At 41.2% G+C, this 25,562-nt stretch overlaps 1 protein-coding gene across 2 annotated transcripts in view; it reads right to left on the bottom strand.

Annotated features, from left to right (window-relative positions):
• The window catches only part of ILDR2 (immunoglobulin like domain containing receptor 2), a 988,453-nt gene that overhangs the window by 212,325 nt on the left and 750,566 nt on the right, over nt 1–25,562 (bottom strand). For both annotated transcript variants that reach the window (XM_053705868.1, XM_053705867.1), the window contains exon 4: nt 15,274–15,330. In XM_053705868.1, the coding sequence (XP_053561843.1) occupies nt 15,274–15,330 (57 nt within the window). The remainder of the gene's footprint in view (nt 1–15,273; nt 15,331–25,562) is intronic.

Below are 25,562 nucleotides of genomic sequence, written 5' to 3'. Positions count from 1 at the left end.
TGTGATCAGTTTCAGCTCTGATTGTATCCCGGCCATAAAGATAATGATGAAAACGCTGGCAAGCAAACACAATGCTTAAACATTCCTTTTCAATTTGAGCATAGTTCTGCTCGACTGACGAAAGAGCTCTGGACGCATATGCAACTGGCTGACCTTCTTGCAATAGACAACATCTTAGGCCATTTTTGCTTGAGTCACTCTGTATTGTAACAGGCTTTGTGACATCATAATATTTCAACACCGGGGCAGCGGTGACCAAGCGTTTTATCTCCTCCACTGCCTGGTCATACTTGGGAAGCCAGTGCCAAACTGCATCTTTGTCCAGAAGTCTTCTCAATGGCTGACACACCTCAGATAAGTGAGGCATGAATTTCGTTAGGTATGTGAGAAAGCCAATAAAACGCTATACCGCTTTGGCGTCACCAGGCTGTGGCATGTCCAAAATGGCTCTAATCTTATATAGGTAAGCTTTTAAGCCTTGTGAGGACAGGATATGTCCATGGAAACAAACTTCTTGCACCTTGAATTGCAATTTCTTTACGCTGAGTCTCAGCATCACCTGCCTGCCACAATCCAGTAGTGCTGTTAGCTTCTCATAATGGTCATGCTCAGCTTCTTACCACAGCCAACTATAAGAATGTCATCGGCTATTGGCTCAATTCCGTGGAGATAACATAATATTTCATGCTGCTTTCGCTGATACTCCTCTGATACTACAGAGACTCCAAATGGCAGTTTGAGCTATCTCTTTCTGCCCCAAGGAGTCCAGAAGGTGGTCATGTAGCTACTTTTTTCATCCAGTTTGCACCGTAAAAAGGCATCTCTCGCATCAAAAAGTGTAAAAACCTGTGCTTTGGGTAGTTTGTGCAAAACGTCGTCAAGTATTGGCATTAAGTAGTGTGACCCTTTCAGGGCCATGTTCAGAAAGTCGGTATCAATTTAAATTCTGATTTTCTCAAGCTTCCTAATAACTACCATGTTACTTATCCAATCCGTAGGCTCTGAAACTGAAGTAAGATGTCCTTCAGCTTCATACTTATCCAGTTGTGCTTTGACCTGCAGCTTAATGGCTACTGGCACATTGTACTGGTGGAATGGAAGGATCAAATTCAAAATGTACCTCTCCTGGAACAGATAATACTGGGCCACCAAACATCACTATAGACATTAAGGATTTGCTGTTTTGTCAGTGGCCTAGTCAGGGATTTTGAAGGCTGATTATCAACATTGTGTAGCTCAGCAGAACTGGTGAACTGCATCAGACCCAGGCACTCACATGTTGAACCAGACAATAGCGGTTTCTGATTGGCTTCAATAATCTCAAATTCAAGTTTGTGAATACATTCACGTATGCTGCATTCTGTTTGGAAAAATACCAATGATTCCATTAGTTCCCCTGAATATAACTTCAATTTGGTGCTACTAGGCTGAAGAAGTGCCCTAGGTGCCAGTTTCATCTTGTCTTTTAAACTCATAACATCACACGTTGCATCAACTGTCCAGCTGACAGGGTTGGCATATATTATTTAGTCTTGAGATTTACAAACCATTTTTGGCCCTTAGATTTTACAGCACCAATGCATACTTTTGAGTAAACTATATCAGTGCTATGCAAATGTGCATCCTCAGAATTTGATGTTTGCTTAATTGTGTGCAGCTTTCTTGCTTCCATTCTACTTGACAGACATACTCCAGCAAAATGATTTAGTCTACCACATGCTCTACAGATTTTCCCATAAGCAGGGCACTGTTCTTTCTCTCGTACATGCACACTGCCACAGTACTTGCAGAATGCAGGCTTGCTCATAGGTAAGTTGCGTAGGTGATTTTTGTGCTGAAGTTTGTGCTGGAGGTTCTTCAAGCTTAGCTGCTGCTTGGAGGCTGCATTGATACTGTCAGTCTGTTTATCCTGCTCCATAGCTCTCATATGTCAGTAAGTTCTGCAGTACGACATATCTCAATTGCTGCTTGTAGGTTTAAATCATGTTCCCTCAATAGGCGACGGCGTGTGCTTTCACTATTAATACCTAGAACTATTTTGTCACAAATAAGTTCACTCAGAGAGCCATACTAACAGCTTGCAGCTTTTGTGCTGCTTCGCCTTCTTCTTGCTTGCAGCTGCCAAATATATATCTTTCATATATGACATTTTTAGAAGGTCTAAAGAAAGATTGTAATGCATCTTGGATGGCGTTAGTGTCACTCTCCTCTGTGAGGTTCAAATTATGCTTGTAAACATGGTGGCATTCACTGCCCATCACCCTCCTCAGTGTGGCTGCTTGCACTGCTGCAGGCTTCTCATTTAACCCTGTGGCTAGGGAGTAATCCTCAAACTCAGCTCTGAAGTTGTCCCAGTTACTGTGGCAATCCCCACTCACCCTCATTGCCTCAGGCAGATGAATGCTGTTAGCAGCTGCCATGGTGCTGGTTTTCTTGCTTCCAGTGCTCAGATTTCAGGACAGGGCTGTGATTACTACAGGAGACACAGTTAGCTCTAAGGTCTCTCACTGCAAGACTAGAAAGTTCTTAACATCAAATGTGTAAAAACAGAGTAGATTCATAAACTTCTGACACCATGTTTCATGTGGTGTAAATAATGACAGTACAAGGCATTAGTGTACAGAAGCCATGAACTTAGAGGAGGACCAACAGGAACAGGAAATGCAAAACAGGAAACAAGTGCAATAGAAATAAATCATAGAGTTGCATATAAACTAAACATAACACCCATAACATACATCTTCCAACTGAATTAGAACATCGGTTGTATCTTGTACATAAGGAGCCATCTGTGAGAGATATTCCCTCAATCTAAAATCCACATATTGACTTGCTTTTTCAGTAAGACTATTAATGCCAGATACAATCGGCCGTCCTGGGGGGTGTTTTTTGTCCTTGTGGATTTTGGGAATCAAGTAAAATGGGGCAACTGTTGGATTTACCACTTTCAAAAATCGATGTTCTTTGCATGTGATGATGTTGTCCTTTTTTGCTTCATCAATGACAGTCATGTATTTCTGGAACTACTCCTGTAGAAGGTTGTAGAGAAATTATCAAAGGCTTTATCAATGCCTAGCAGCACAGTGAAGTCTAATATTAAGAAGTGGATAGTATTTGATACAACACAGACCCTCTCTGGATCAGGACATCGCTCCAAACTGGATGAAAGAGCCAGGAGGAAACTGGTCAGAGAGGTTACCAAGAGGCCCACAGCAACTCTGAATCAGTTGCAGTAATTTATGATAAAGAGTGGTCATTGTGTGCATGTCACAACTATATCACAAATTCTCCACAAATGTGGGTTGTATGGGAGGGTTGCAAGAAAAAAGCCACTTCTTAAGAAAGGCCACATGCAGTCACAACTGAGCTTTGCCATAACACACCTAGGAGATTTAGAGGCCACATGGAAAAAGGTGTTATGGTCAGATGAGACTAAAATTTAATTATTTTGCCTCAACACCAAACGATATGTCTGGAGGAAATCCAATACAGCTCACCATCCAAATAACACGATACCTACAGTAAAGCATGGAGGTGGTAATATCCTGTTATGGGGTGTTTCTCAGGCACTGGAGCACTTGTCAGGATAGAAGGAATAATGGATGGGGCAAAATACTGTCAAATTCTTGAGGACAATCTGCTGCCCTCTGCCAGTTGCCAATGGGAAGAACGTTTACCTTCCAACATGACAATGACCCAAAGCACACAGCAAAAATGACCACACAGTGGTTGTAGGAGAAAAAGGTGAATGCATCCTTGCATGGCCTAGTCAGAGCTCAGACTTATACCCCATTGAATATCTGTGGCATGACTTGAAGACTGCAGTCCAAAACGATCACCAACAAATGTAACAGAACTGGAGCAGTTCTGCAAAGAAGAGTGGGCAAATATTGCACAGTCTAGATGTGCAAAGTTAGTAGAGACGTATCCCAACAGACTAAAGACTAAAGCAAAAGGTGGTTCAACAAAATACTGACACAAGGTGGTGATTTTTTTTGCAACTCAGTGATTCTGTTTTTAAATTGTCTTTATGTTTGCCTGACATGTTGGTGTTTTATCTTTCACTTGGATGTTATAAGTTGTACTGAGCATGATTAAGTGATTTCTATCACGAAACGTTGCTTTCTTGTTGTCAATAAAGACATATTATTACACTGGTGCTGTGGACATTTAAATTTTTGGAGTAATTACAACTTGATAAACAAAAACTGTGTGTGTGTCCATTTTATTCTGCTGTTGAAAATTACATTGCTCTTAGTCCACAAATTTGAAGAGATTGCGTTTCACCATCATTTGGAATATCTTCCAGAAGTGTGAGGAGGGGAGTTTCAGAGGTTTATTCAATAACTTTATCAATGGGTCAGGTGGACCACATCTGTTTTTTGCACTATTTTATAGCAGAAATTAACATTTTGATTACACTGCCACCACATTTGACCCCCATATTGCTATTCACATGCCTGTATTTCCAACACCTGTTGATTTTACAAAGAAATAAAAAAGTGCAGTCTGTGGGACGTAAGATAACATCCATTTAATTGTATAGTTAATGTCTTTCCCTTGTTGTTCCCTTGTTGTTCCTCACTGGATAACCTGGTGAATGCTGAGTGATTATTTTATATACTTTGGAAAGTGTATGGGAGTGAGGTGATCATGTTATTAGTGTTTTTATGATTAAGCAGATAACTATGAACCCGCCAGAAGTTAAACCAACTGTAGGCCCAAAAGAAACCTCTTTCCTGCAATTTTAGTTGTGTGAGGAGTTTGGATTTATTTATGAGGAGGCATATCCCTTAGTCCATTTGTATTACTGGGTTTGGAGAAATCTTAGCCAACAGAAAATTCATTCATTAATTGTTGTCAATTAAAGAGGTTATTGGGGAAGGGCGAGAGGTGAGATTTTCTAAGGTTATTTGCTTCCACACATTGAAAGTTTCTCTGATGATGGGATTAACATTTTGGCAATAAAGTGACTGAAGAGTAGTAATCCAGCAAAGCCTTCTCAAATAAGTGAAGTTGATTATATATACTACAGTGGAGTATTATATAGTGAATGTTCCAATCTACCACTCTCTGCAAAAAAGATTGCAGACGTATACAACTCAAGGTTAGAAAATTAGGGCACTTCCTCTATTTTGGGTAAAAGCATAGTGTCTCAATTAAATTAGGGATGCTTGCTATACTAAATGAAGATGCTGAAGAGAAAGGATATAAAAGTGCGAGATTGGAATAGGTAATGTCTAAAGAATGTAAAGAATTCTTGGGAAGATGTTAATTTTAAGAAAGTGGATTTGACCTAGTCAGGTTAGCCTTTTGAACCTCTATGAAGACAGATCCTTAATCATTGTGGGTTTAAAGGGGATCTAACTTAGCCTTTAAATCTCATCCAATAACAAACATGGAGGGTAGCAGTGGGGGGGCAGAGAGGGAGGTGGGGGCAGGGGAGAGGAGGGTCCCCTACATAAATTAATATATTTTTAAAAAGCCCTAAACTGCATATTGGCAGTCTGCCAGTACCTAAATGGTGGTGACCAGTGGGGAGGGGGGCAGGGAAAAGAGCTGTTTTTAGAAAGATCAGGTAGTAATCAGAGGGTGAGATATGTCAGATGGGAGGCTAATGCCTACACTAGAGAAAATATTAACCTTACAAGCCTGGAATTTCAGAAGTGTGGTGCACAGATGCAATTAGCAGCTTTTTAATGGCCAAAAACCAATGACAAAGTCATGCAAGTCTCCTATTTCTAAACAAAGGGGATCCCAGAGGAGCTTTTACATCCATTTGTCATATGACTGCAGTAGTTATGTGTAAATAATTTCAGCGAGAAACCCAAAGTTTTAGAAAAAAGTCAACGATGTTTTTTAAACAATCGTATTTGGTGGCCAAATAGTGGCATCAAGTATACCAAAATGGGCCTAGATAAATACCTTGGATTGTCTAATTTCAAAATATATTTAGTTTTCATAGGTAAATAAAAAAGCAAGCCTCTATTTCTGTTGAAAGGAGTGATAGCAAAAATGATAAAAAATGATCTGGTACTTTGCCCATGGTTTTCTCTGCAATCAATTCCCGGAAGCAAAGGGGTTAATAAAAACTTGGTTAATTAAAAAACAATAATTACCATTCCTATCTTATTACAGAGTAAAGCTTCAACACAAGAAATAGAATAATTATTATATTTAACATTCTCATATAATTTATCAACGGATAAAAACCATGATTAGCTATTTTCTCTGTCTCTACCGTTATACGTATGCGACTGCTTTGAAGCTGGATGTACATAACAGGTCTCTTTTCCCAATTACAGGCTCTGTCTTTGAAATATATGTCATAAAAAAGCAACGGGCTTCAACGCTTTAATTTGCAGTTTTGGTTATAATCCCATTAGGGGGTATATTCTGTTTTCAGCTAAAGCAAGTTGAAGCGACGCTAGCTCCAGCCTTAAATTAAAATGAGTCATATCATGAACGGCGAATCCCATTATTGTATAGAGGTCAGTAATAACGACTAGGTATTCCAGCTCTACAGAATCTGGCAGCACTTTATACAAATAAATGATAATAACAATTTCATGTTATAAAAACAGATAAACTATTAAAGCAGAATTAATCCTGTTTATCAATGCAACTGTTTTAACCTTTTGCCCAAATGGATGTAGATCTACATCATGCAGTATATTGCCCAGCGTAGTGCTGGGAGCCCAGACAGTCTTCGTGGGCTTGTATCTGGAATAGTAAGATTATGTCAAAGTACCGTAACATGCTTACGGATTTATCAGTGTGATTTTTGACAGTTGGCCGAGTTGGGCTTCCGTATCGTTGCACCGCGCATGCGGGCAGGTGACGCCAATGGAGGTCCTGCTTGGCAGAGCTGCACAAGTGGGATGGTGAAGGGTATATAATAAGGTATGTAAGAATTTTTAAACTGTTTATGTTTGATAAAGGGGGAGAACCCAAAACGTAACAAAGATTAAAACAGTAATTGTTTTTTCAATTCCTGAGTGTGCGGTCTCTATTTTGGAATACCTATATATATATATATATATATATATATATATATATATATATATATATATATAAATATGTCTGAAGATGGGCGAATGCCCGAAAACGTTCACTGATTTGTTTTACAGTAAAAGCTGTTTTTTGGTAAAACGCCAGTGAGTGCTTGCCTTTTGTGGAATTCTTTCTGTATGCTGAGTTGGTGGGCACCCTGGGAGCTGATACGTTATGAGTGTGCTGGGTTCTCCTGGACTATTGTATGTATGTATATATATATATATATATATATATATATATATATATATACCCACATATATACACACCCACATACTGTATAAATACGACTCTATTTCTGTTTAAATTGAGTGATAGCAAAAAGCTAATTCTCTGGTATTTTGGGCAAGTTTTTCAATGAAATTCAAGATAGTGAAGTGATTAAAATGTAGGCTAGGGTGACAGCTACAACCCATGTGTTAACAGGACTTTGATGACAAAACAAGGGTTAATATAAAATGGAAAACAAATGCCTTTGCATTCTTTGGAAGTTTAACCTTGTGTCTGCTTGTAACACACAGTGGTTACAGCACAGTTAGCTGGATTTACAGAAGCCAATTTTATATTAACAAAGGTCCTAATCAGAGGTGTCCAATGTCAGTGTCTGAGGGCCAACACAGTCTGATGATCTCTATGCTTGAACATAATATTAAAGGGACCTGACACACCAAAATTGTATTTTGATATTTTCAAAGTTTATAACATTGAGTTGTTTTAAAAAACAAAACAAAATTTATGCTTACCTGATAAATTTCTTTCTTTTGCGATGTACCGAGTCCACGGTTTCATCCTTACTTGTGGGATATTATCCTTCCTAACAGGAAGTGGCAAAGAGAGCACCCACAGCAGAGCTGTCTATATAGCTCCTCCCCCCCAGTCATTCGACCAAAGGCCAATGAAGAAAAAGGAGAAACTATAAGATGCAGAGGTGACTGAAGTTTTCAATAAAAAATACTATCTGTCTTGAATAGACAGGGCGGGCCGTGGACTCGGTACATCGCAAAAGAAAGAAATTTATCAGGTAAGCATAAATTTTGTTTTCTTTTGCAAGATGTACCGAGTCCACGGTGTCATCCTTACTTGTGGGATACCAATACCAAAGCTTTAGGACACGGATGAAGGGAAGGACAAGACAGGAACCTGAATGGAAGGCACCAATGCTTGCAAAACCTTTCTCCCAAAAATAGCCTCAGAAGAAGCAAAAGTATCAAATTTTTTAAATTTGGAAAAGGTATGAAGCGAAGACCAAGTCGCAGCCTTACAAATCTGTTCAACAGAAGCATAATTTTTAAAAGCCCATGTGGGAGCCACCGCTCTAGTAGAGTGAGCAGTTCAAACGGAACCCCCTGAAGAACTTTAAGAACTAAATTTAGACTCCATGGCGGAGCAACAGGTTTAAACACAGGCTTGATTCTAACTAAAGCCTGACAAAAAGCCAGAACGTCTGGGACATCTGCCAGACGCTTGTGCAATAGAATAGACAAAGCAGATATCTGTCCTATTAAGGAACTAGCTGACAATCCTTTCTCCAATCCCTCTTGAAGAAAGGACAAAATCCTAGGAATCCTGATCTTACACCATGAGTAGCCTTTGGATTCGCACCAAAAAAGATATTTACGCCATATCTTATGATAGATTTTCCTGGTGACAGGCTTTCGAGCCTGAATCAAGGTATCTATGACCGACTCAGAGAAACCCCGCTTTGATAAAATCAAGCGTTCAATCTCCAAGCAGTCAGTTGCAGAGAAACTAGATTTGGATGCTTGAACGGACCTTGAATCAGAAGGTCCTGTCTCAGTGGCAGAGTCCATGGTGGCAGAGATGACATGTCCACCAGGTCTGCATACCAAGTCCTGCGTGGCCACACAGGTGCTATCAAAATCACTGAAGCTCTCTCCTGTTTGATTCTGGCAATCAGACGCGGAAGGAGAGGGAAAGGTGGAAACACATAAGCCAGGTTGAACGACCAGCGTACTGTTAGAGCATCTATCAGTACTGCCTGAGGATCCCTTGACCTGGATCCGTAACAAGGAAGTTTGGCGTTCTGACGAGACACCATCAGATCCAATTCTGGTGTGCCCCATAGCTGAACCAGTTGAGCAAACATCTCCGGATGGAGCTCCCACTCCCCCGGATGAAAAGTCTGACGACTTAGAAAATCTGCCTCCCAGTTCTCTACCCCTGGGATACAGATCACTGATAGATGGCAAGAGTGAGTCTCGGCCCATCGGATTATCCTGGAAGCTTCTATTATCGCTAAGGAACTCTTTGTTCCCCCCTGATGATTGATATAAGCCACAGTCGTGATGTTGTCCGACTGAAATCTGATGAATTCGTCCGAAGCCAGCTGAGGCCACGCCTGAAGAGCATTGAATATCACTCTTAATTCCAGAATATTTATCGGTAGGAGGGCCTCCTCCTGACTCCACAAACCCTGTGTTTTCAGGGAATTCCAGACTGCACCCCAGCCCAGTAGGCTGGCGTCTGTTGTCACTATAACCCACGCTGGCCTGCGGAAACACATTCCCCGGGACAGGTGATCCTGTGACAACCACCAAAGAAGAGAGTCTCTGGTCTCTAGATCCAGATGTATCTGAGGAGATAAATCTGCATAATCCCCATTCCACTGTCTGAGCATGCATAGTTGCAGTGGTCTGAGATGTAAGCAAGCATATGGAACTACGTCCATTGCCGCTACCATTAATCCGATTACCTCCATACGCTGAGCCACTGACGGCCGAGGAATGGAATGAAGAGCTCGGCAGGTGGTCAAAATCTTTGATTTCCTGACCTCCGTCAGAAATATTTTCATGTCCACCGAGTCAATCAGAGTCCCTAGAAATGAAACTCTTGTGAGAGGGGAAAGATAACTCTTTTTTACGTTCCCCTTCCACCCATGAGATCTTAGAAAGGCCAAAACTAAGTCCGTGTGGAAAGTCGATGCTTGAATTAGGATGTCGTCTATATAAGGCGCCACTGCTATGCCCCGCGGCCTTAGGACTGCCAGAAGGAACCCTAGCACTTTTGAGAAGATTCTTGGCGCCGTGGCCAACCCGAAGGGAAGAGCCACAAACTGGTAATGCCTGTCCAGAAAGGCAAACCTGAGGAACTGGTGATGATCTTTGTGGATAGGAATGTGTAGATACACATCCTTTAAGTCCACGGTGGTCATATATTGACCCTCCTGGATCATTGGTAAAATAGTCCGAATGGTCTCCATTTTGAAAGATGGAACTTTTAGGAATTGGTTTAGGATCTTGAGATCTAAAATTGGTCTGAAGGTTCCCTCTTTTTTGGGAACCACAAACAGATTGGAGTAGAACCCCTGCCCCTGTTCTGTTTTTGGAACTGGGCAGATCACTCCCATGGTAAATAGATCTTCTACACAACGTAAGAATGACTCTCTTTTTGTCTGGTTTACAGACAATTGAGAAAGATGGAATCTCCCCCTTGGAGGAGAATCTTTGAAATCCAGAAGATACCCCTGGGTTATGATTTCTACAGCCCAGGAGTCCTGAACGTCTATTGCCCAAGCCTGAGCAAAGAGGGAGAGTCTGCCCCCTACTAGATCCGGTCCCGGATCGGGGACTACCCCTTCTTGCAGCAGCAGGCTTCTTGGCCTGTTTACCCTTGTTCCAAGCCTGGTTAGGTCTCCAGACTGGCCTGGATTGAGCAAAGTTCCCCTCTTGCTTTGCAGCAGGGGAAGAGGAAGCGGGACCACCCTTGAAGTTTCGAAAGGAACGAAAATTATTTTGTTTGGTCCTCATCTTATTTGACTTATCCTGAGGGAGGGCATGACCCTTCCCTCCAGTGATATCTGAAATGATCTCTTTCAGTTCAGGCCCGAATAGGGCCTTACCCTTGAAAGGGATGGTCAAAAGCTTAGATTTTGATGACACATCAGCCGACCAGGACTTAAGCCATAACGCTCTACGCGCTAAAATGGCAAAACCCAAATTCTTTGCCGCTAATTTAGCCAGATGAAAAGCAGCGTCTGTAATGAAAGAATTAGCTAGCTTAAGAGCCCTAGTTCTATCTAGAATATCATCTAATGGGGTCTCTACTTGAAGAGCGTCTTCCAGAGCCTCAAACCAAAAGGCAGCTGCAGTGGTTACAGGAACAATGCACGCTATAGGCTGGAGAAGAAAACCCTGATGAACAAAAATTTTCTTTAGGAGACCCTCTAATTTTTTATCCATAGGATCTTTGAAAGCACAACTGTCCTCAATAGGTATAGTTGTACGCTTAGCCAGAGTAGAAATAGCTCCCTCCACCTTAGGGACCGTCTGCCATGAGTCCCGCATGGTGTCAGATATGGGAAACATCTTAAAAACAGGAGGGGGAGCGAACGGAATACCTGGTCTATCCCACTCCTTAGTAGCAATGTCCGAAATCCTCTTAGGGACCGGAAAAACATCAGTGTAAACAGGAACCTCTAAATATTTGTCCATTTTACACAATTTCTCTGGAACTACAATAGGGTCACAATCATCCAGAGTCGCTAAAACCTCCCTGAGCAATAAGCGGAGGTGTTCTTGCTTAAATTTAAATGCCATCATATCTGAATCTGTCTGAGGGAACATCTTCCCTGAATCAGAAATCTCTCCCTGAGATAGCAAATCCCTCATCCCTACCTCTGAACATAGTGAGGGTATATCGGATACGGCTACTAAAGCGTCAGAAGGCTCAGCATTTGTTCTTAACCCAGAGCTACTGCGCTTCCCTTGCAACCCAGGCAGTTTAGATAATACCTCTGTGAGGGTAGTATTCATAACTGAGGCCATATCTTGCAAGGTAAAAGAATTAGACGCACTAGAGGTACTTGGCGTCACTTGTGCGGGCGTTACTGGTTGTGACACATGGGGAGAACTAGATGGCAAAACCTGATTTCCTTCTGTCTGAGAATCATCCAGTGCCAAACTCTTATAAGTGAAAATATGCTGTTTGCAATTTATAGACATATCAGTACATGTGGGACACATTCTAAGAGGGGGTTCCACAATGGCTTCTAAACATATTGAGCAATGAGTTTCCTCAATGTCAGACATGTTGAACAGGCTAGTAATGAGACAAGCAAGCTTGGAAAACACTTTATTTAATGAAAAAACAACAATGATAAAAAACGGTACTGTGCCTTTAAGAGAAAAAAAGGCATACACAAACTGCAAAACTGCTTAAAATTATCTCAAATTTTCCGAAATTTTTACAGTATAATCAATAAGCTTTAGTAAGATTGCACCACAAGCAATTTAACCAATTAACCCCCAAATATGGAAACCGGATTGACAAAGTGTAAAAAAACGGTAAAACCCCTGTCAGCACCTTGCCACAGCTCTGCTGTGGCGCCTACCTGCCCTTAGGGATTGGTAATGTGGGGATAAAGCTTTGATTTGGCCCAAGAAGTTCACCAGGACCCTCCGGTGTTGTAGCTTGCTGCTTGTATAGAGAAAACAACTGCGCAACTGAGGCGCAAAAATAGGCCCCGCCCATCTCACTCGATATTACTAAGGCCTTCAAAGAAACATACCAAGCGTTTTTACAGCCATGTGGGTTATAAAAACCCCAAAAAGCCAAGTGTACCCTCAATACAGTTGTCCCTTAAAGTGTTATAAACCGTACTCCCAGAACACACAACCGTTTGCTATATCTCATTCAAACTGAATCAACCATAAGTTTAGCCCCTTTATGCAAGCTTAGTAATGCCCCTTATAAGACTAGGATTACTGCTTACCCTTCCCTCATGGGGATACTGTCAGCCTTTCTGAAATACCACAGTCTCTCCAGAAAAAACAACTGAACATACCTCATTGCTGTATAGCAAGAAACCGTTCCTCACACTGAAGTTTTCCTGTACTCCTCAGCTTCTGTGGGAACAGCAGTGGACCTTAGTTACAAATGCTAAGATCATCATCCTCTAGGCAGAAATTTTCAACCATCTCCTGCCTGAGAGTAAATAGTAGAACACCGGTACCATTTCACTTTACCCTTCCTTCTTAGAGCCGGCAAAGAGAATGACTGGGGGGTGGAGTTAAGCGGGGAGCTATATAGACAGCTCTGCTGTGGGTGCTCTCTTTGCCACTTCCTGTTAGGAAGGATAATATCCCACAAGTAAGGATGAAACCGTGGACTCGGTACATCTTGCAAAAGAAAAATATTCCTGTGCTGAATAAACCAACTTTGTCTGTGGTAGTTGACCTTGTCAAGGAGCAGACTACAAATACCTTGTTATTAATTCCTTTTGTTAACCATTGTGGTGATTATAAGCATACTTGGGAAAGGTGCAGTGACTTCTGCAGGCTGGTTGGAAAAAATAACTGAACCCATAACGTACTGATGTCATAGCATGGTGGTAGGTCATTGTAGAACATCATATGTCAGCTTAGATAAGAGAAAAACAAACTTGCAATACTTTCATTTCCTCCTTTTCATGTAATTTAGCTCTATATTGTGCATTTTCTCATTCTCAGAGCTGGAAATGCACCCTGCAGACTTATCAAGGGTAACCCTGCTACATATTGTTATAAACTGTAAAACAATGCACTTTATTCAACCATAATGAATGTGACTACCCTTGTCAGTTGCAGACTCAAGCCCAGATTGGCTCCTCTGAATATGGCAATGTACAATTTTGAAACATATTTACTTCTATTATCAAATTTATATTGTTCTATTGGTGTCCTTTGTTGAAAAGCAGGTAGATAGGCACAGGGGTGTGCACATATCTGGAGCACTATATGGAAGTTTTAGAACAATGCCTTAATCTAGTGCTCAAAAGTATTCTTGCAAAACTGCTGCCATACAGTTCTCCAAATGTTCATGCTACCTACCTAGGTATTCCGTTAAACAAAGAATAGCTTAATAATGACATCAGTTTGATTACAGAAGTAAATTGGAAAAAATATATAAATTGTATGTTCTACCTGACGCATGAAATATAAACGCTGTGCCTACCTATGTATGCCCCCAGTGCTACAGATGCCTATACACCTGTGCATTTATTTGACTAATAGACAGACATGTACACTGTGTGCATGCACCAATCAGGGGCTCCCTATGCCCCAAGACTGGCAAATGTGTCATCTTCCTATGACTAAAGCTCCCTACGCATGAGCAGTACAACGTAAAGGGACAGGCTAGTCAATAGTATGCCAAGGCTGTACAATACCAACAGACTACCACAAGGCTGATTTAGTCTTTTGTTAACACTAGAACTGGCACCTCTTCAATTCCCCAGGTGCCTATCTGAGCATATACTAGCTAATGGCTGGTTAGAACACTTTTGTGCGCAGTGCACACTTACTATTCAGTGTGTGCATACATGTCATGCCATTATAGCTTTATAAAAAGACAGAGGGATCAATTTATTCAGGTGCGGGTGGACATGATACGATGTAGTGAATAATGTCCGCCGCACATCAATAAATTCGGACAGCGTATCATTGCACCAGCAGTTCTTGTGAACTGCTGGTGCAATGCCCCCCCCCTGCAGATTCAAGGCCAATCGGCTGCTAGCAGGGGGTGTCAATCAACCCGATCGTATTCGATCGGGCTGATTGCTGTCCGCCACCTCCGAGGTGGCGGACGAGTTAAGGTGCAGCGGTCTTAGGACCGCTGCTTCTTAACTTCCGATACAGGCGGAACTGAAGCGGAGTGGTTCGGAAGCAGCATCCGCTGCTTCATAAATTGACCCCAAAAGCAGCACATAAACACACACACATACATATGTATATATATATATATATAGTACATGTAAGATTATACGTTTTACAGTAAAGCCAGCACATCGCTGCTCTGCATTTAGTCTTTTATTTCCAACTGTCTCTGAAATGTAATGTAACCTGCTTTCACATTGTTCTTCTGCCAAAGTAAATGTCATGTTTAATTCTATGTATTCTTTGGCTAACATAGACTATGGTGCATGATAGATCAGTGTTGTGCTCAGACACTGTGTTTTTAAATAAAGTTGTGCCAAGCTGTGCAGCTGCACCTGTATCAGCAGAAAGTACTAGGTGTGTCTGATAATTATCTTTATATAGCTGCAATATAAACTTACTTCCCCCTAACAAAATGACTTTCAGCAAGCACAGGGCCACACCCAGAGAGCAAGCGAGCACACTGACCTACATGGTAAACCTGACCTGGCTGAGAGTGAAGACAGATGGGGAGACAGATGGATGAGCGGCAGATGTGCAGACACAAAGAGAAGAAGACACTGGGTACCTGGCATTATTTCCACTTCAAAACTGGGCAAGAGATCAGCAAGCACATCTGACTTGTCTAGAAAAGACAGAAGAAAGAACAGATCGAGTAGTTAGTAGCGGAAAATAAAATCATCATGTTAAACAAAGTAATTCATTTAGTAGAATAGAGAGATGAGTAAGTGCTGGAAGAACATAACCATTTCCCCTTTTGTTTTTCTCTGTAAGTTTATTTCTGATTGGTGAAACATTAAAAGGAGATAGTAGATCAAAACAAACATACTCAAGCTTGTTAGGGTAGGTACTTATTTGCACATGGAACCCTTGAGCCCAAAGGGGTTAAACACATACATTCCCATTTGAGATCTACAGTGAATTTTTGGTACCAAGTAGGACACCGTCAGTGCACCAATTAGCATTGGTAGTCACATGACCCTGTCAATCAATGGCTGTGTTTAGATCTGCAGATCCAATGCTTCTGGTTCTCAAGCGAGACCTGACCTTGTCTTTAAAGGGACATTAAACACTTTGAGATGGTAACATAAAATGATGAATCGTATAAATAATTAAAAAAAACTATATACAATATACTTTCATTATTTATTTTGTCCCCTTTTTCTGTAATTCCATTCTGAAAGTGTGAGATTTTCAGTTCCTGTTAGAAAAGGAAGTGCAGAGCACTCTTATATTCCACACAGCCATTGGCTGCACACTGTAGTGATCTATTTATAACTGTCCCTAATTGGCCACAGCAGAGAAGGTAACCTAAGTTACAACATTGCAGCTCCAGTTGTTTTATAGACACTAAGTTTTATACTTATTTTGTCTGTATTTAAACAGCTAATGAAACTAAAAAAGGACATTTACATGTTATTCTCAGACTAATCTTTTTTTTAATGCATCATTCTATCTAGCGTTTATTTAGTGTTTAATGTCCCTTTAACCCATTTGCAGTGGTTAATCACAGAGTTTCGGGTTCAGTAATGAAAAAAATATACATAATGAATTGAAACAATATCACTTTTGCACTAGATTTTTTCCTTTAAATATTAAATGATAAAAAAGATCTCTTATCAATTGAATGTATTAAAAGCTTACTCATTTCTTAATAATACAATTGAGAGAAAAGGAGAAATGAAGACAAAAAGTAGATTAAACAAAGAGAAAAGGGATTGGGTTGTGATTGGGTTTAGTCATTACATTATGGTCAGGTATTCTACAGAAGCAAACTCCTTGGGGGAGTAACCTTTTATGGTGACACAAACTTTAAACTAGAAAATCAAATGCAATGTGAGCAGATATCCAATACAGATAATGGCGTTCATTTTCAGATCAATTATATTTCATATGACATAACAGGGACCTGCTTTACATCTACAAGAACATCATTTTGTTTTTAATTGGTTTAAAGAGGCGGCCAAACTTTTCACATAAGGGGCTATATTTTTGTTTTTCTTCCTAAGAGAAAGTGAGCAGATTTTAAACTATGGGGCATATTTATCAATCTACGTATGGAGCTTGAGGCCCCTTGTTTCCGGTGAGCCTTCAGGCTTGCCGGAAACAGAAATTATGAAGCAGCGGTCTAAAGACTTCATAACTTGTCCGCCTGCTCTGAGGCAGCAGACAGAAATCAACCCGATTGAATACGATCGGGTTGATTGACACCCCCTACTAGCGGCTGATTGGCCGTACATCTGCAGGGGGCGGCATTGCACCAGCAGTTCACAAGAACTGCTTGTGCAATAATAAATGCCGACGTGCGGCGGGCATGATACGCTACTTCGTATCATTTCCGCTCGCACATTGATACAGGAGCCATGTTCCTAAAAGTCTATTTCTTGCAGTCTAACATTTTACATATGTGCGACCAAATAAAATAATCGCCTTGTTCCTAAAAATTGTGTGCCTGGCTCCTCACAATTCTGGGTGGCTCTTAAGTTACAAATACATTTGCTTGTTAGCCTCTATTCTAATATATATATATATATATATATATTTGTATAGGAGACATCTCGCCACTTTTTTAAGAATCTGGGCCTAAGTGGGACCTCTGTAGCAGCACTTAAAAAAAAGTCTAAGTATTTTTATCTTTACTTTAATAAAACACTTTGGAGGCTTTAAAACTTGCTATTTTGCTACTGGATATTTGTTTTGGGGGTTGTTTGTGCAGGGTAAAGTTCACTTACAGAGCGGTTAATATTTAAAGTATTGATATATTTAAACAAGGTGGTTTTATATAGGAACAGTTATAAAATGTATGGGGGATATTTTGAGTGGCATTATTTGATAGATAGGTTGTCCATCCGTCCTGTCCATCTGATAGATAGAAAGATAAAGGGACAAGCAGCTGATAATAGTTCATTGCATTCACAGCTGCCGCAAGAAAATTCTTTCAACTGGGCTGGACTTTATTCCACCTCCTCTGTGAGGTTGATTTATACTAATATCTTTTCTATAGATTATACTGCAGTCTTGAAATCTAAGTATAGATTGCAGTTTCAAAAGTCAAAAGCTGCTATTTCAAATAACAAAACTAAAATAAACTAGCTATTTGTAAACAATGTCATACACTCCAGCAGCTAAAATAGATCACAGGGGAACACATTGAAATTTTACAGTACAACGTCCCTTTAGTTGCTCCTAGGGCGCACCAGGCGATATTTTAGGCTGACCTTCTCTGTCTAGACGAGTGGCAATGTGACTTCCATAGGAAACAACAGGGATCACTGCCTGTTCAACATTCAGCTCACATTGGGCTAGATTACAAATGGAACAATAATTCATTGCACGCCGGTAAATGGGCAAATTCACCCAATTCACCCGTTTATGGGCGCACAATAAATAAACAGCCATTACAAGTGGCTGGTTATTGTTACTGCGAGCTTGCGGTAGGAATTAGCGCTCAGAAAATTAGACCTGTGATTAATTTGCAAAATAACCCTCAATTGCCCTCAAAATAAAGAATATATATATTTTTTATTAACAAAAAATGTAGCATTTTTTTTAATACTAAAAAAAAACTTCAAAAAGCAGTTATGAGGTGTTAAAGTTGGCGGGTGTGGGGTGTTAGAAAAACATGCACTGAAAAGAGCCTTAACATAGCGGTCTATGGGAACTATACCTATTTACACATATAAACACATACATATATATTTACAATCTGCTGCCCATCACTGCGCGACTTACCCTCTTTGCTGCGCTAGTTCTCATGCTGTGCATGAGAACGAGGCTCCCATCGGAGCCTATGCAAAAGTGCTCTCGCAAGCGCAAAGCTTCTGTGCAATGCGAACGCTGGTATTACTAAGTGGAGCTTTGGCAGAAGCCCATTGCCGGGGAGTGCAGATCTCGGCAGTGTGGAGGGGGCATGTATTCAAAGTATGTTTACACAACATATACTGTGCATTCACCAAAAGTAAAAATGGTTTCTCTTTAGTAATAGTTCAAATAATAGATAGATTTATTACAATTGCAAATCGACGCTGAAATTACTTTGAATACATAATATAAAATTTTACGGTATAATATATATATATAAGAAACTACATACACATGTATAATAAACCCACAATCCCCCAGCTCATATAGGTTTATTATGTCCAAGTTCACTATTGAATTTTAACAACAGATGTTGAGTAATTGTATTTCCATTCAATACTGTCTAAAGGTATCATATACATTACACTTTCAATGCACGTGGCGATGCTGCTTTTAAAATTCCACCAGTGTCAGAGAAGAACCGACTCCCACAGAGAAGTGTAGTGAAATCTCTCTTAGCACTAATTTCAGTCCTTTATAAAACTTCACAGACAATCTTGATTGCAATGCAAATCCCTTTATAAAACAGCACTATTGTCACAATGCTTTTAACTATGATGGGTGATGTGGATGGTGTCAATATGTGGTAGGTAGTATCGGGTCAGCGACTGAATGGTTAAGTTGCAGTGAGCAGGACTGGGGTAAGGCTAATGTCTCCTGCAGGGACTGGGAGTGCTTGTGCTAAGGAATGTGAAGTGAAGAAGTATCAAAGGAGTACAGTTACGTTTTTTTTTTATCTTAATGCTCAGCACAAACAAGGTCAAACAAACTAAACTTCCAGTTATCTATAATTATGTGATCCAATCCCATTACTCTTATTTTTTTCTGCACAGTATATACATTTTTTTATCTATATTACAGACCACTACTATTATTTATTTTTAAACTTTATTTATAAAAGCATAATTTATGCTTACCTGATAAATTTATTTATCTTGTAGTGTATCCAGTCCACGGATCATCCATTACTTATGGGATATTCTCCTTCCTAACAGGAAGTTGCAAGAGGATCACCCACAGCAGAGCTGCTATATAGCTCCTCCCCTAACTGTCATATCCAGTCATTCGAACGAAAACAAACAGAGAAAGGAGAAACCATAGGGTGCAGTGGTGACTGTAGTTTAATTAAAATTTAGACCTGCCTTAAAAGGACAGGGCGGGCCGTGGACTGGATACACTACAAGAGAAATAAATTTATCAGGTAAGCATAAATTATGTTTTCTCTTGTTAAGTGTATCCAGTCCACGGATCATCCATTACTTATGGGATACCAATACCAAAGCTAAAGTAAATGGATGATGGGAGGGACAAGGCAGGATTAAGCGGAAGGAACCACTGCCTGAAGAACCTTTCTCCCAAAAACAGCCCCCGAAGAAGCAAAAGCATCAAATTTGTAAAATTTGGAAAAAGTGTGAAGCGAAGACCAAGTCGCGGCCTTGCAAATCTGTTCAACAGAGGCCTCATTTTTAAAGGCCCAGGTGGAAGCTACAACTCTAGTAGAATGAGCTGTAATCCTTTCAGGGGGCTGCTGTCCAGCAGTCTCATAGGCTAGGTGTATTATGCTTGGAAGCCAAAAGGAAAGAGAGGTTGCCGAAGCTTTTTGACCTCTCCTCTGTCCAGAGTAAACGACAAACAGGGTAGATGTTTGACGAAAATCTTTAGTAGCTTGTAAGTAAAACATCAAGGCACGGACTACGTCCAGATTATGTAAAAGACGTTCCTTCTTTGAAGAAGGATTAGGACACAATGATGGAACAACAATCTCTTGATTGATATTCTTGTTAGAAACCACCTTAGGTAAAAACCCAGGTTTGGTACGCAGGACTACCTTATCTGCATGAAAAATCAGATAAGGAGAATCACATTGTAAGGCAGATAGCTCAGAGACTCTCCGAGCCGAGGAAATAGCCATCAAAAACAGAAGTTTCAAAGATAAAAGTTTAATATCAATGGAATGAAGGGGTTCCAACGGAACTCCTTGAAGAACTTTAAGAACCAAGTTTAAGCTCCACGGGGGAGCAACAGTTTTAAACACAGGCTTAATTCTAACCAAGGCCTGGCAAAATGCCTGGACATCTGGAACCTCTGCCAGACGCTTGTGCAAAAGAATAGACAGAGCAGAAATCTGTCCCTTTAAGGAACTAGCTGATAATCCTTTGTCCAAGCCCTCTTGGAGAAAAGACAATATTCTAGGAATCCTAACCTTACTCCATGAGTAATTCTTGGATTCACACCAATAAAGATATTTACTCCATATCTTGTGGTAGATTTTCCTGGTAACAGGCTTTCGTGCCTGTATTAAAGTATCAATGACTGACTCGGAGAAGCCACGCTTTGATAGAATCAAGCGTTCAATCTCCATGCAGTCAGTCTCAGAGAAATTAGATTTGGATGATTGAAAGGACCTTGTATCAGAAGGTCCTGTCTTAGAGGCAGAGTCCATGGTGGAAAGCATGACATGTCCATTAGGTCTGCATACCAAGTCCTGCGTGGCCACGCAGGTGCTATCAGAATCACAGATGCTCTCTCCTGTTTGATTTTGGCAATCAGTCGAGGGAGCAGAGGAAACGGTGGAAACACATAAGCCAGGTTGAAGAACCAAGGTGCTGCTAGAGCATCTATCAGCGTCACCTCTGGGTCCCTGGACCTGGATCCGTAACAAGGAAGCTTGGCGTTCTGGCGAGACGTCATGAGATCCAACTCTGGTTTGCCCCAACGATGAATCAACTGAGCAAACACCTCCGGATGGAGTTCCCACTCCCCCGGATGGAAAGTCTGACGACTTAGAAAATCCGCCTCCCAGTTCTCCACGCCTGGGATATGGATTGCTGACAGGTGGCAAGAGTGGTACTCTGCCCAGCGAATTATATTTGAGACTTCTAACATCGCTAGGGAACTCCTGGTTCCCCCTTGATGGTTGATGTAAGCCACAGTCGTGATGTTGTCCGACTGAAATCTGATGAACCTCAGTGTTGCTAACTGAGGCCAAGCCAGAAGAGCATTGAATATCGCTCTTAACTCCAGAATATTTATTGGAAGGAGTTTCTCCTCCTGAGTCCACGATCCCTGTGCCTTCAGGGAATTCCAGACTGCACCCCAACCTAGAAGGCTGGCATCTGTTGTTACAATTGTCCAATCTGGCCTGCGAAAGGTCATACCCTTGGACAGGCGTACCCGAGACAACCACCAGAGAAGAGAATCTCTGGTCTCTTGATCCAGATTTAGCAGAGGGGACAAATCTGTGTAATCCCCATTCCACTGACTCAGCATGTATAATTGCAGCGGTCTGAGATTAAGGCCCGCAAATGGCACTATGTCCATTGCCGCTACCATTAAGCCAATTACCTCCATACACTGAGCTACCGAAGGGCGCGGAATGGAGTGAAGAACATGGCAAGCATTTAGAAGTTTTGATAACCTGGACTCCGTCAGGTAAATTTTCATTTCTACAGAATCTATAAGAGTCCCTAAGAAGGAGACTCTTGTGAGTGGGGATAGAGAACTCTTTTCCTCGTTCACTTTCCACCCGTGTGACCTCAGAAATGCCAGAACTATCTCTGTATGAGACTTGGCAACTTGAAAGCTTGACGCCTGTATCAGGATGTCGTCTAGACACGGAGCCACCGCTATGCCTCACGGTCTTAGAACCGCCAGAAGTGAGCCCAGAACCTTTGCAAAGATTCTCGGGGCTGTAGCCAACCCGAAGGTAAGAGCTACAAATTGGTAATGCCTGTCTAGAAAGGCAAACCTTAGAAACCGATGATGATCTTTGTGAATCGGTATGTGAAGGTAGGCATCCTTTAAGTCCACTGTGGTCATGTACTGACCTTCTTGGATCATTGGTAGGATGGTCCGAATAGTTTCCATTTTGAAAGATGGAACTCTGAGGAATTGGTTTAAGCTCTTTAGATCCAAAAATGGTCTGAAGGTTCCCTCTTTTTTGGGAACCACAAACAGATTTGAATAAAAACCCTGTCCTTGTTCCGTCCGCGGAACTGGATGGATCACTCCCATAACTAGGAGGTCTTGCACACAGCGTAGGAATGCCTCTTTCTTTATCTGATTTGCAGATAGCCTTGAAAGATGAAATCTCCCTTGTGGAGGGGAAGCTTTGAAGTCCAGAAGATATTCCTGAGATATGATCTCCAACGCCCAGGGATCCTGAACATCTCTTGCCCATGCCTGGGCGAAGAGAGAAAGTCTGCCCCCTACTAGATCCGTCGCCGGATAGGGGGCTGTTCCTTCATGCTGTCTTAGAGGCAGCAGCAGGCTTTCTGGCCTGCTTGCCTTTGTTCCAGGACTGGTTAGGTTTCCAGGCCTGCTTAGATTGAGCAAAAGTTCCCTCTTGTTTTGAAGTGGAGGAAGTTGATGCTGCACCTGCCTTGAAATTTCAAAAGGCACGAAAATTAGACTGTTTGGCCCTTGATTTGGCCCTGTCCTGAGGAAGGGTGTGACCCTTACCTCCAGTAATGTCAGCAATAATTTCCTTCAAACCAGGCCCGAATAAGGTCTGACCCTGAAAGCAATGTTGAGTAATTTAGACTTCGAAGTCACGTCAGCTGACCAGGATTTAAGCCATAGCGCCCTTTGCGCTTGGATGGCGAATCCGGAATTCTTAGCCGTTAGTTTAGTCAAATGAACAATGGCATCAGAAACAAATGAGTTAGCTAGCTTAAGTGTTCTAAGCTTGTCAATAATTTCAGTCAATGGAGCTGTATGGATGGCCTCTTACAGGGCCTCAAACCAGAATGCTGCCGCGGCCGTGACAGGCGCAATTCATGCAAGGGGCTGTAAAATAAAACCTTGTTGAATAAACATTTTCTTAAGGTAACCCTCCAATTTTTTATCCATTGGATCTGAAAAAGCACAACTGTCCTCAACCGGGATAGTAGTACGCTTTGCTAAAGTAGAAACTGCTCCCTCCACCTTAGGGACCGTCTGCCATAAGTCCCGTGTAGTGGCGTCTATTGGAAACATTTTTCTAAATATAGGAGGTGGGGAAAAAGGCACACCCGGTCTATCCCACTCCTTGCTAATAATTTCTGTAAGCCTTTTAGGTATAGGAAAAACATCAGTACACACCGGTACCGCATAGTATTTATCCAGCCTACACAATTTCTCTGGTACTGCAACTATGTTACAGTCATTCAGAGCAGCTAATACCTCCCCAAGCAACACACGGAGGTTCTCAAGCTTAAATTTAAAATTAGAAATCTCTGAATCAGGATTCCCCGAATCAGAGATGTCACCCACAGACTGAAGCTCTCCGTCCTCATGATCTGCATATTGTGACGCAGTATCAGACATGGCCCTTACAGCATCTGCGCGCTCTGTATTTCTCCTAACCCCAGAGCAATCGCGCTTGCCTCTTAATTCAGGCAACCTGGATAATACCTCTGACAGGGTATTATTCATGGTTGCAGCCATGTCCTGCAAGGTAATCGCTATGGGCGTCCCTGATGTAATTGGCGCCATATTAGCGTGCATCCCCTGAGCGGGAGGCGAAGGGTCTGACACGTGGGGAGAGTTAGTCGGCATAACTTCCCCCTCGTCAGAATCTTCTGGTGATATTTCTTTTATATTTAAAGACTGATCTTTACTGTTTAAGATGAAATCAATACATTTAGTACACATTCTCCTATGGGGCTCCACCATGGCTTTCAAACATAATGAACAAGTAGTTTCCTCTGTGTCAGACATGTTTAAACAGACTAGCAATGAGACTAGCAAGCTTGGAAAACACTTTAAACAAGTTTACAAGCAATATAAAAAACGTTACTGCACCTTTAAGAAACACAAATTTTGTCAAAATTTGAAATAACAGTGAAAAAAGGCAGTTACACTAACGAAATTTTTACAGTGTATGTAACAAGTTAGCAGAGCATTGCACCCACTTGCAAATGGATGATTAACCCCTTAATATCCAAAAAATAATAAAAGACAAAAACGTTTTTTTGTTTTGTTTTTTTCTCAAACAGTCACAACAACTGCCACAGCTCTACTGTGGCTTTTTACCTCCCTCAAAAACGACTTTGAAGCCTTTTGAGCCCTCCAGAGATGTCCTGGATCATGCAGGAAGAAGCTGGATGTCTGTGTCTGTAATTTTTGCTGTGCAAAAAAAACGGCAAAATAGGCCCCTCCCACTCATATTACAACAGGGGAAAGCCTAAGGAAACTGTTTCTAGGCCAAATTGAAGCCAGCCATGTGGAAAAAAACTAGGCCCCAATAAGTTTTATCACCAAATACATATAAAAACGATTAAACATGCCAGAAAACGTTTTATATTACATTTTTATAAGAGTATGCATCTCTATTAATAAGCCTGATACCAGTAGCTATCACTGCATTTAAGGCTTTACTTACATTAGTTCGGTATCAGCAGCATTTTCTAGCAAATTCCATCCCTAGAAAAATATTAACTGCACATACCTTATTACAGGAAAACCTGCACGCTATTCCCCCTCTGAAGTTACCTCACTCCTCAGAATATGTGAGAACAGCAAAGGATCTTAGTTACTTCTGCTAAGATCATAGAAAACGCAGGCAGATTCTTCTTCTAAATACTGCCTGAGATAAACAGTACACTCCGGCACCATTTAAAAATAACAAACTTTTGATTGAAGAATAAACTAAGTATAAAACACCACACTCCTCTTACGACCTCCATCTTGGTTGAGGCTTGCAAGAGAATGACTGGATATGACAGTTAGGGGAGGAGCTATATAGCAGCTCTGCTGTGGGTGATCCTCTTGCAACTTCCTGTTGGGAAGGAGAATATCCCATAAGTAATGGATGATCCGTGGACTGGATACACTTAACAAGAGAAATACAGCATATTCTGCAGCAATGTACAAGGGTACAATATATGCATAAAAGAACAAAGCCATAAATTAACATATTGATAAAGAAGGATTGAGGACCCTGTTCCCATGAGAACTTGCAAATCTGCATGTGCTTCAGAATGAATTTATAATAAGAACATTCTCAGTTTCTCA

Source organism: Bombina bombina, chromosome 3 (genome assembly GCF_027579735.1).
Source record: "Bombina bombina isolate aBomBom1 chromosome 3, aBomBom1.pri, whole genome shotgun sequence".
NCBI classification, from domain to species: domain Eukaryota; kingdom Metazoa; phylum Chordata; class Amphibia; order Anura; family Bombinatoridae; genus Bombina; species Bombina bombina.
The sequence above is the reverse complement of the archived record's forward strand: the minus strand, read 5'-3'. Positions and strand labels throughout refer to the sequence as shown.